Source organism: Gouania willdenowi, chromosome 9 (genome assembly GCF_900634775.1).
Source record: "Gouania willdenowi chromosome 9, fGouWil2.1, whole genome shotgun sequence".
NCBI lineage: Eukaryota > Metazoa > Chordata > Actinopteri > Blenniiformes > Gobiesocidae > Gouania > Gouania willdenowi.
The window spans coordinates 17893518-17906703 of record NC_041052.1 but is presented as its reverse complement, the minus strand read 5'-3'; the positions used below and the strand labels follow the sequence as shown (position 1 = coordinate 17906703).

The 13186-nt window shown below is 37.9% G+C and overlaps 1 protein-coding gene across 2 annotated transcripts in view; it reads left to right on the top strand.

The window, feature by feature from the left end:
- LOC114469856 (single-stranded DNA-binding protein 2) overlaps positions 1-13186 on the top strand; it is a 66236-nt gene that overhangs the window by 31396 nt on the left and 21654 nt on the right. For both annotated transcript variants that reach the window (XM_028457728.1, XM_028457730.1), the window contains exons 3-4: positions 1465-1526; positions 1632-1716. In XM_028457728.1, coding sequence (XP_028313529.1) covers positions 1465-1526; positions 1632-1716 — 147 coding nt within the window. The remainder of the gene's footprint in view (positions 1-1464; positions 1527-1631; positions 1717-13186) is intronic.

Here is a 13186-nt window from a genome sequence, read left to right as displayed (position 1 = left end):
GTGCAATATTATTTATAATTTTTTTTCCTGTTTAAATTATGTGACTTGATAAAACCCTTCAGTGCCTTTATTGTGTCCATACATGCTGCAGTAATATTGTATATTTTTGTATATCATTTATCATTAAAATATTTTAGTTTTTTTATATGTATTTTAAATACCTTATATTTATTTAATATATTATAAATTATTAAGTTGATTTTGTGTATTCCTTTCTGCTTCTGTAACAGGGGGATTTCCCATTTTAATTAACTAGCAATCTAATCTAAAAAAAAAAAAACAAAGATGGTAGAAGTGTGAATCGAAAGTATTTAGCAGCATGTTTGCTATCTAGGAGTTTTAGATTTAATAACATTAAAGAATGTTACACAATCGCCATAGCGACTGGTTCTAATTTCGTATACTGACTATACTTCCTGTTAACTTCAAAACAAAAGCGCTTATTACAAAAGAGAAAAAAACAAATGGAAGACAAGAATAGATGCTTTTATTTTGAAAAAGGGATTTTTGATTTTTAGCTTTTTCCCCCCCTTTTTTGTCAATTTTTGCAAGTTCTTTTTGGCACTTTTATATATTATTTGTCCTTTATTTATGTTTTTGTCCACTTTTTCCTCAATAAGCTACCAATAAATATTTAAGACATTTCTTTAAATGTAAACACTGGAAGACACGGACTCGATCACTGACATGTTTTGAAGCCTGACACAAAAAACAAACACACACATTGGAGTATCATTAGCTCAAAAATGCATGTTAGCTTCAGAATTTGTACAAACCTGACAAAGCTCTGATATGTTTTGAAATTACACTTTGGAATTTAAACTTCAGTTTTTATCACTCTTTACACATACAAAAGTTATTTTCTGCACACATTTACTTTTAAACCAACAGCTGTGTTCAGGCGGAGAGCCCTCAAAAGTAACATCTTTATTCGTTAATGTGAGTGCATTAGGGTTGGTGTTTCTGTTTTACACACTTCACACTAACCCATAATCACACAAACCAATGGGAGTAGAGCGTCATTGCAAAGTGTACGGTAATCCTCCAGTTGGAGCAGCTTTAAGGTACATAGAGTCTTGGACAGTCTCAAAATCGACCTCTTAATTAGGAGATGACCTTCTCCAGGAGCTGAAATCACAGCTGCAGGATTTTTCCTTTCATAATTGAGAGTTCATGTGAATATGTTTTAAAAAAAAAAACTGAGTCATGCATTTAAAACAGAAATACTGTATATACAGATACACTAAAATAGGCAAAGTAACTTGTGCATTTCCAAACTGAGTACATGCAGACATTAGTGTACACATACTTTTACATATAGAATAGAGAGACTCTGAAGCACTCAAATATTTACTGGCACAATGTCCCACTGTAAAAACTCTTCCCTCCTAACAATAAGAGTCATTGTTATTTTGATAGCATAGTTTCTGAAGCATCTCACTGTCTGTGTTTCTGTCTGCAAAGATCCGATGGGAGAAGAACATAACATTAGGAGAACCACCTGGGTTCCTCCACTCCTGGTGGTGGTAAGTTTGGGTTTAATGGTTTCAGATACAATTTCCAGTGAGTGATCAATGTTATGTTATTTATTGTTTTATATTGCCCTGTTATCAGCTTTCTTTGTGTTGCAGTGTTTTCTGGGACCTTTACTGTGCGGCTCCTGAGAGAAGAGACACATGTGAACACTCCAGTGAGGCCAAGGCTTTCCATGACTATGTAAGTTCCCTCTCATAGTTTTTGCTTTTCATTTTCTGTCTCTTATTGGTGTGATCTTATGTTGCAAAATCAATGTGTTTATATAGAAGTAAACTGTCTATCTGTGAGATTAGTTTCTAACTGCAATTTGAATGCTCTCTAATGCATTGGGCAATGTGTTCATAACTAAGTTGTCACTAATTAAAAAAATATGGTTAAACATTGTTGCAAAAGCCACATAAAGATGTAAATTGATCCACGTGAGTGCGCCCTGAGTCCATTTAGCGTGTTTCCTCCTAATGAATCTGCATAGTAGGCGGATCTCCCAGGGGGAGCAAAAACATGGGAGGAGGAAATGCAAATAAATGTATCCAGGAGGAGCAATGCGATTCATGAAATCTGGAACTGTTTGCGGTGATAGTTGTAGTACCAGAAAATAGTACAGCTGAAAAGCAGGTGCAAACACACGCAGAGATCATCGCTGTAGTAAATGTGCCTTGCTTGCTTGCGTGTCCATCTCTCCTCCTTGGGTCACTGTCGCACGCATGCACCCATCCATCGCTCACAGTCACATCCACTCACATTTCTCCACCGCGGGATGAATAAAGAATATCTATCTATCTGCTGTAATTCATCCATTTTTATATTTGTTTCCTCTACTAACACCTCCAATTCTGCTGCTTCACATTTTTATTTTCGCTTCCGCGCACTCATGTTCACCCTCCATGTTCAACACAACACGTACAAAACGCTCATTTAAATAAGGGCGGTCTGCACCAGTTCTGCAAGTGCACTAAGTATTGCTGCAATCTTAGTGAATCCGCGCAGCAGGTGAGGAAACTAACTGGTTTACCACCCTTTCTTAGTGAATTCGCTCCTGAGAGCGGGATCACCTGCTGTGTGTTTGGGCTGTAATGTGTGGCTCTCTCTGCACCATGTTATGTTGTTGTTGTTGTTGTTGTTGTTTGTCTTTTTGCAGCCAAAGTCTGACTCATCAGCTTTGTCTATGCAGTGGTTTATAGAGATATATTGTTAGAAGTGCACAGGTCAGGGCTTTCTGCTTACTCCAGCAGGATCTCCTCTCTCTGCCGTTCTATGGTTTGCTGCTTTTCTCCTGTAAGCTTCCAATCCTGTGGAGGCGGTGGGGGCTCTTCCCCCGTTTTATCTCTGTGCAGTAGGTGCGAACGCTTGCGTGTGCATACGCAGGTGATGTTGCTGATGCTGGTGATGATGATTAGGGTGATGAATAGATACTCTGAAAACAGGGCACGAGGCGATGATGTCATCCCGACTCCGGGGGAAGTGAGTTGGAGGGCAACACGACCTTAGCCTGGAGACAAACAGAACGGAGAGGAGAGAAAACAACACTTGACTGTGCAGATGGTTTTAGAAGCAGAAAAAATCTGCACAAAAACAGCCAGACTCTTCTTTCAAGAGTATTTGTACTAGTCATATATAGAGAACAAAACATGTTTCACATTTGAATCAATTTTTGCATGATTTTACACCTTAAAATACATGTTCAGCCAATTGTGCCATGTTATTTTTGTATGTAGGTTTTTTAATAGTGCTATTCTTCACATTTTCTCTAATGAAAAATGTAATTTATTATTATGGACAAACCAAAGATGTGTGTTCGAGCTATTTCTGTGTATGAAGCTGATATTGTGAGCTCTTGTTGCACATCGGAGCAACCACAGCCGGCTGTCAACTGCATTGTTTACATATGAGATGCAATGGAGATCCCCCTGCGCAACACAAGTGATTAGGAAACAGTAGGAAAAGATTAGACATACTGGGGGATGAGTCCTGGAGGACATTGAAGCAATTTAGAGAAGGAACATCTGCTTGAGGGGGACCCGTCAGTGGAGCACTGTGGCTGCCTCTCAATACCCAAACTTGCGCTCTTGCGCCCCTCTGTTGCGCGGTCCCGCTTAAGGGTGCGAGTGCGTAGGGTGTCCCTATACAGAGTGTGCTTAAGCTCCGCCCACTATGTGCCCCTAATGCACGCATGTGCGAAGCGTGCATGTAAGTGGACTTTGTTGAAGGGAATTACCCATAGGTCCTTTTGTTGTGGGACATTCCAATTTTTTTTAAAAACAATGATGGACAAACTCACAATAAACCCCGTTGGCAGCAAAAATGCAAAAGTGCAAGTAAGTATCAATTCTTTCATTTCTGAAATATTTATGTATTTTATAGTTTATTTAACAGGGACAGAAAATGTACCTGATTTAGTCAGAAGGCTATTTTTCATCTGTAGTCCCTTGACAGAATGTTCAAATGTCACCCTAAAGGAAGGAAATATACAATAAAATATACAGTAACATTTTTTACTACATAATAACATGTCACACACTATCATTTACATTACATTTATATTAAAATACAGGTTGTGTTACAAGGACTCTGGTACACTTGTAATAGTGAAAATATGAAACATACATGAAATGGCTAATTCAATTTATAATCTTTCACAGGGACAGACAAAATGACATTTCATTTTATTCAGTTGAGTGCAGAAAATGGCACACTATTTACAGGCCACCGAAATGCTTCTACTCAAGGACATAAGTAAGTTATTTTAAATTTGAATTACTTTATATATTTTGCCTTCATGATTGATGACATTCGGACTCAGGTGGATGACGTAACCGCAAACTGTATCAATTCTACCCTTTCAGCACACTTGCATACATTTACATTGAAGTGCACGTAAACCAGGTGCACTCTTTGTGGAAGTCTGTATGGGTGCGAATGTGGGTATTGGGACATAGCCTAAATGCGATATGTAGTTAAAAAAAATACTTCAGACATTAGTAATAATAATAAAAAATAATAATTTTTATTAATTTTTTGTTAGAGCTTTTCATTTTAAATGTATTTATGTTATGTGTGATCTTTTGATAGCGCTTGCAATTAAAATTCACTACAAGTACCCTTTAAAAACATCAAGACTAAAACAAACACTGGATTTTGCTTTCAATTAGATTTAATTGTAGTCAAGATGACAACACCAGTCTCCTGTTGTTCGGCTTATCCACTCAGCATCTATTCAATGCAAAAATCTTCCCCAAAAAATCTCAGCATCATTAGCAAAGGCCACCAGCAGCATCTTCTTACATTTCCTGCAGGGATGTAATCAGAGAATTATAATTAGACCAATTGTAATTAGACGAAGGTCACTTTCAATCAACTGCTCCAATGCTACTCGGCTTCTCAGATCCAATCAGAGGTACTACGCGCATATCTGCAATTAAAACCAAATAAGGGGACAACTGTGAACGGCGGTGTTGGAAAAACGCAGCACGCCTTAATTCAGTGCTCTTTCAGTTGTGAGTCTTTAGGACGGATTGAGATTTTAATCAGACATTTTCATGGTAATTATTTTTTTTGATAACTAATTATGGTGTGGAGTTTAAATTAGTACTGGGGAGATGTTGGAGTTCATCTTTGTATCCTTTTGCAGTTGCTAATTATTAGGATTGTGATAATGTATACCAGTATAAACGTCCCTTTGTACATATGGGTTGTTGAATGTGAGGTAATTTCTGAGTATATATTTTGGCTTGTTTAGAAGCATATTGTGTGTTTTCCATATGACTGTAAACTGCATATGGCACATACAGTAAGAACAGTCCTCAGACATTATCACTTATGTCTCGTGAAAAAAAGAAAGACAGAAAAAAGTGATGTGAACATTATGTGGTATTGCTTGGATGTAAAGGATTTTCAGGCATCAAAGATAGAGCTCAGTGTTCTGTTGAATACTTCGCCTCTTCGTGAGATGAGAATATTAATTCTCTGTGACCCACACAGTCACAAAAACAACTTGTGTTTAAATAATTTTGGTGGGCCAACAAATGATCCGTTATATAGGTCAGAAATCAAAATGTTCTCTGGATGGTGTGGTCAGGTGTATGTTTTTGTGTAATGCTATATCGACTATGTCATAAATGGCAATGATAACATTTGAGCTTTATCGCCTTGTTCTTTGTTAATGTAATTCAAAACCTTTTATTGAATAATGATATTAAAGCCTTTCCGGACGTTTTATACTGACAGAACTGTGTTCCAGATCATTTGAGTGAACGTTACCGCCCATGCATATGTGGAATTTGCAGGGCAAGGGTAGCATTGCCCCCCCCCCCCGAGTGGTCAAAAGTTTTCATATTTTCCCAAATTCATTAAATAAAAACACAGTTGTTCATATAATGTACATCATATACAAATGTTTTAAGTGCCATAAAACACAGTGACTGTACAAAATAGATATAAATTCATTTGTTGTAGATTGTGTAATGAATTTGTTGTAGTATATAATATATATAATCTTTGGCACTGTAGCAAAAGCGAAGCAGAAAGCGGCCGCCGGCCTAATTTTATCATTAATTTACAACATTAAACGACGCGTTGATGCAAATTTTTGTGGTCAACAAAATGAATTGTTACTAATTATTTTTGCATCATTGTATGTGTTACTCACATTGTACTTGGTGGGAATCTTCAGATGGTCTATATATTAAATTCTGTTCTTTCGCCCCCCCCCCGTGGCAAGAATCTCAAACTCCGCCTATGTCTTTATGTTCACCTAAAACATGTATGTTATAAGTGATATGATCATTTCCGGTGTTGCTGCCAGATCTGGTCATGTCTTAAATAACTAAATATTAAAATCTTTCTCCAATTTGACATTGTTGCATGTGATCCTCCAATCATTTCTTTGGGGAAGCATTCTGAACTACCTGTTATCAGGAATACACTTCAATAGTTTGTTTGTTTTTTTCAATTTGGCTGAATGTAAAATGAGAATGGGCTAAGTTTTACCTGCTCTTCAGGCACACGTATTTAGCGACATGGGCACACAGTAGAAAGACTGACTGCAAACTAGCCAACGTTCCTTGTGTCAGGATCAATTCCTGCTCTGCAATCTCTGGTTTTTGTCATCAGAATATGCCCCTAGTATGTAGTAACATTTTATCTGAAATCTCTAGTTTTTAATTATTTGTACTTTAGGTTTCCCCACGCGCCTCCGGCTTTTTATTGTTGTTCATAAGCGACACTTTGTCTGGAGGTTTGAGAAGAGAGTGGTGCAAGAACTGATGAATTTGAAAAATTTGGGGAGTTTTGCTGACTGAGCTGCACTGAAAAAGGAGCCTGACCTCAGATTGCAGCACACTATCAGCAGTGGACAGTTGTACCGGCCGTTCTGTGCAGCTCCCAGATAACAACATGCTTCAACTGACGCTCTATAAGTTGAGAGAAGTTTTTGTTTAAAAAGTGATTACTCTGAATAAAATTTAGCTAGAACTAAAGGGGATTCATCCGAAACTCTTGCACAAGCCTCATTATGGCCAGTTTTGGTGAGCCTCAGCCATGAAAATCTAACAACAGTATGAACATATTGGGGATAAATAAAAGACTAGTGAATATTAATTTCTCTTCTATATAAAACATACATACAAAAGACAAAATAAGGTTTTGAACTTTCAGTCAAAAAGGTGTTATGAGTGAGAGTATTTGCCTTATCTAAATTCAATCAAGCTTGAAGCAATTTTAAAAAGAATTGCTACATCCTGTATTCGTTTTATGTCTTATTGCATTGTGTCTCTCCAAAAAATCTGCAATACCTTCAAAAAGTACTATATTTTAAACATCTGTTTTCAGATCAATAATAATAATAACAATAATAATAATAACAGAACATGTTATTTTGTTTGTGCTCTCATTTTCTCTAATCTGATGATTTGGAGAATTTTGGGAGCTGGAATTATCAGGTTTAGAGTCACTGTTTTAGGATGTTTCTAAATTGGTGAAGCTGCAATAAAAATGATTGCAATTGCATCCTGCTGAGCCCATTGGGCTAAATTAGTCAAGAGGAACAAAGATGCTAAGAGAAGAATAAAGAAGACTTTTCAAAAGTGTTGCCCATGGCCAGCAGCATTAAAAGTGAGGACAATAGCATCCATGGCTCTGTGCCGGTGTACAGCATGTCTGTGGTAAACAAAGGACTCACAACAGTCAGAGAAAAAGAGATCAAGAAGCACCGTCAAGAGTAAACCTGCTTTAATGAAAATGCCCCTTGTTATGCTGCCAGATCCACTATTCATACTCTTCCTACTCACGCATGGAAATATATTCATGCCACTCAATTTAACAGCAGCGCACATGCTCTGTTAGTAGTAAAGCTGGTGGATAAACAGATTTGTAAATATGTAGCAACATGCCAAACTGCATTATTCATTTGCATACTGATGCAGTTTTATTGTTTAATAAGCATACACGTATATTGTTCCATCAAACTTGGGCAAAGGTCAACAGAAAGCATCTCCTATCTTCAGTTGGAAACGGTGTTTAGTTTTCAAACAGAGGTTCAATACAAATGGGATGGAATCGGATTCTTCAACCACAATTCATGTGAACCAATGCAAGTGTAGTACATGGAACTTGGCCCTTAAAGGCAGATGGTGCAACGGCTTACTCCAAAATATTTTAATATAATATTGTTACTAGTATCATTGCCTCCGCTAAGGAGGTTATATTTTCACCTGTGTTTATTAATTTGTTTGTTTGTCTGTTAGCAAGATTGACAACGTTTTAACCAATGATAGACCAAAATTGAATGGAATCTTTCATTGCGTAAGGAGGTGATCTGGATAAATATATTGATTCTGGATCAGTTTGAAAAATTTTAAAATTCTTAACATTGGTAAACTTTCAGATATTCATATCCCAATTCATAATTGATCGATCCTAATGAATTTCATCTGGACCAGATCCGGATTGCGCATTTTATGACAATGTTTAGAAAATGTTAACACTGTATTGTTATTAATGGGGATGGACATTTCTTACAAGCCTTTAAAGGGTGAATGATCATAGTATCATGATCAGGATCACTGATCCAGATAACTGTGAATATTTTGGCCTTTGACGGAGGTTTGCATTTTCTGAGTGCTATATGTTGGGCCATGGTGTCTTAGTGAATAATCAATCAATCAATCTTTATTTGTATAGCGCCAAATCATAACCAATGGTATCTCAAGGCACTTTACAGTAGAGCAGTCTTAAGGACGGACTCTTCATTTTATGGATACACACATATGCATATATACGTATATACACATACATATGTATCCCACAATAAAGAAGCAGGCTTGTGGAGGGTCACCGGTTCAGATCTCTCCCGAGCCATCACTGTGGGATGTTGAGCAAATCCCTTAACCCCCAACTGCTCCCCGGGCGCCACTCCGTGGCTGCCCACTCCACCTCAGGGAGGGGTCAAATGCAGTGACGTACAGTCACGGTAGGCAGGGTTGGCATTGTCTACCCAAGGTTGAATTAAATATTCATTTTGATTATTTGTTTTAATTATAATATAATTATAATTCATTTTTCAGTTTCCGATAGGCTACAGTACAGTATAGGTTTGACAGTGTCAGCATTTTGTGCTTTTCATAGCCCAAATGACTCAACACCGCTATCTCTTGGTACGGCTGAGACGCTGCACGAGTCACTCATTCCTGCGTTGTGTTACGGTAAAGGCCACACCCTCTCCCGAAGGCAGACCAATATGACTGGCAAAGGCAGAGCAGCAGTGTATATATGTTTGTGCATGCGTGGTCAGTTCCCCAATATGAAAACCATTTACATAAAAGGGAAGTTTGCTATGCTGCCTTTGGACATAACCGTGCTATGCTAAATGCTATACATACGTTCACAGTGCATTAGTGACGTGATACAGCGTTGCCGCTGCTACATTCTCTAGCTCAGAGGTGCCCAATCCTGGTCCTCAAGGGCCACTATCCAGCATGTTTTAGATGTTTCCATCTTCCAACACACCTGATTCAAATCATCAACTCATCAACAAGCTCTGCAGAAGCCTGATAACGATTCTGATAATCCCGCCAGCTGCTCTAGCTAGTTGGCGGGATAACACCACAGGCAGGATAACAGCGCTAGAGACGATAAAGACATTTTCCCAACTTTCTTTTGAGAAAAAACGACAGCTTTTAAAAGATGTGAGACCAACACCTGAGCTACCAGACCTTCAGCAAAGGAATGGTCAGAAAATTGTTCGTACTTTCCACAATGAAAGGTAAAAAAGGAAGGATTGACTTTGTGGATGTGCCTCACTGAACCGGCTGTTCCGAGTTGTTGTTGTTGTTGTTGTCTTTTTCTCCATGTTTCTGTGTTTCCAACACAAACATCGGATGCGCTGCCGTGTCATGAGATATATCTTGTTGGGAGAGTATGGAGGCTGCTATTGAATAATTATTTAAGTTTCTTAGAGTTTTATGATCTTGATTTTGTTAGATTAACACTTGCCAATGAAATTGCCATTGATGTCGATGTTGTTGGTTTTGATTTGCAGCGCCCTGCCTACCCAACACTAGTGCTCATGGCACTTCACTAGTCAAATGCAGAGAACAAATTTCATACATGTGTATACATAAATGATGATCTGACGATTGGTTTATTTATTTATTAGTATTATTGTTGTTGTCTAATCACAATCTATAGACATTTATCTTTAAAAGTATTTTTTCTTAATCTTTAATTCTCTTTCTCAACACTGTATCTTGGGTTTCTTCCTAAAGGCTGTATGCCGATAAATTCTACAGTACTTCCTGCTTCTTTGCGTTGTTAGTTTTACTGAAGCCAAACCCAGTAAACTCCTTTAACACCTTTTTACAATTATCTGTGTTTGGTTGTTTTTTAATGAAAATGTGACTGTTTTTCCTAAGGCAAATCTGCCTCTAACTTATTTTTAGCAAATCGGTTTTGTAACTTATGCTGCAACACATCCCATGTGGTGGTACACTCTGCTGATAATGTCTGTAAAGGTTGTCTGTTGTGCTTGTAATGATAATTGTTTTGAAGGTATTACAGTATTTTTGTAGCTCCAACAAGATTTTAAAGCTGCTTTTTCGCTGCTAAGCTGTCGCATTGCATCCTATAGAAGGTGGAAGGTTTAACTCCTTGGAGCTCACATCCTTCTGTGTGGACTGTTACTTTCCAAAAAGGTGTGTTGCTTAAGGATTAAATGCATTTCTGTCTATTTGCTCAGAACTGGAGTCTGTACCCTGCCTTTTACACAGAATAAGCTGAGACAAGCTCTCAACAACCCTAAACATAATAGCTAGAGATAATATACACGTGATTGGATATTTATTAAGCTAAAGTAACCTTTAAAAAGAGCACTATATGTTGTGATATTGAATATACAAGTGGAAATTTTGCAGTTTCTCATTTTGTATGTTTGAATGCATGTCCAGTATTTGAACAAATAGAGGGAACACAGGAGTGGAATGAGAATATAAAAACAGAGGCTCTCTTGGCTCAATGTATGATGGGTAACAAGCTGATTTCAACCAGTGGAGACTTGACGGGGGTTGCAGAGACCCCCAGTCTGTTTCCAGGGAAACTGAGCTCTTCTTCGTCGTCCTCCTCCTCTACCCTAAAACCCACTCTCTCTCCCTGTGCCCATGTTCTGTGTCTCTCCATCGTGCTCCAATGTTCCTTACTGACGGTGTTGAGGAGGAGGGAGATTTGGAGGTGACTCACTGTAACATCATTGCCATGGCAATAGAGAGCGAGCCAAGTGAGGAGGGAGAGGGGAGAAGAAGATTGGGTGTTTCCAAAGATTGAGCAGAAATGGAAATGTTTGTCACCTTTTCCGGCAGTGTTTACAAAAAAAAAAAACAGTTTGAGTTCTTTCTGTTTATACTCTAGAATCTATTTTAAACACTGTTCCTCTTTCTCCCTCAGCTCGTACCCCACACTCTCCGCAGTACCTCACCCCTTTACACACCAACTGTTTGTTTCTCCTTGTTCTTACCCTTGCCGATTTCTCCCGCCTTCTCTATTCTTTGTGTCTGTACCTTCCTTTTCTGTCGGCCCGTTGCGCACCAACCTGCTGCCTCTGAGGAGCATATTCTCCAGCAGTGTGTTGTGCTGAGTCATGCCACATGCGAGTTTAGACATGCCAGGGTGGACTGTTAGCGGAATGTTGACTTTAGGATGCAGCGACAGTTTGTGACACAGAGTGGAGTAGCAGAGGAGCTACTATTAATGATTATTAAAACACTATGTATGTCAGTCAGATTTCAGCATTCACTCATGCAACGTCTTTGAAATAAACTTTCAAAAGATTTATTTTGATTGGATTTGATATTTCCATTAAATTATATCCACTGTACACAGAATCCCAATATTTTCATCTAATTTACCATTGGGTCTTCACCTTAGCATGCTGGAAGAACTGGTAAAAATAAAAATAAAAATCATGTACCCAGGCTGTATGTGTGATAGGTAAGAGAGTCGGAGTTTGCTGACATAACAAATTGACGTTATCGCTTTGACCCCAACTGAGTCTGCTTATTTTTTTGCTGCTGCAGACCCCCGTGCTCTTATCTTGTACTCTCCCTTATATCAGACTTTTTAGCAAAGCAAGACGAGACAACTTGTTCTCACATTAAGACACGATTGTCGTAACTGGAAGTCTTTGTGTCAACAATGTTGACAATTTTTTTGGTGTTCCAAGCTCTTTAAACGTTTGCTATTGGATCTCAGGAATTGTCACTTTTTCATATCAGTAGTTTTGATTTGCAACGATAATAGAAATAGAAAACACTGAAATATTCAGCTTTTTTTTTTCAGAACTATTATGCAAATCAGAATCTGGTAACAGCAGATCTTTGATCAATACTTAATTTAGCAACCATGTTCTTATTAATTATATTGCTTTTCAAACATGCGTTCATAGTGCCTGCACATGTTTTGCTGAATAATCATTTTTCACAAGGAAGAATGTGCTTGAACGCTGTGGATTTAATGAACTGTGCATTTTTTTGTGCATGTATTGTTTCATTGTGTGGATGAAATGTTGACACAGAGAGACTTCGACGTACGTGATGATGCACTGTACTTCATGTACTGTCACTGAGCTTGCATTTGTTTGCAATGTGGGACTGTGTGGCATTACAGCAGATATGTATTTGACTTTTCATTGCATATGACCACTTCTATAGAAAGTCACCCCCTCCCATTCTATGCTATGGATGGCTGGAGTTTGATACCAGTACCCTTTTGTAAGGGTTTCCTTGTTAAACACAGAGACAATTTTTTTGGTGTTCCAAGCTCTTTAAACGTTTGCTATTGGATCTCAGGAATTGTCACTTTTTCATATGAACACACAGAGGTCTAAAGAGCACTGATGTATCCTACTGAAGTTGAAGTACTATTACTTGATTGGAATATTATTCCAGTAAGTCATACAAAAAATACTCAAGTACAAGTAAAAAGTAGCTCAATTAAATAGTACTCAAAGTAAAAGTTACTAGTAATAAATCTTTCCACGGTTCCCTTGCATACAGTAAACATGTATTAACTTAAAAAAGGAAGAGGCCAAATCTTGCACAATTGGAAGTTAATGTATTTTCCACAAATGCATCTGTATAAAATAAAAGGTTTGTCAAAACGTACAATT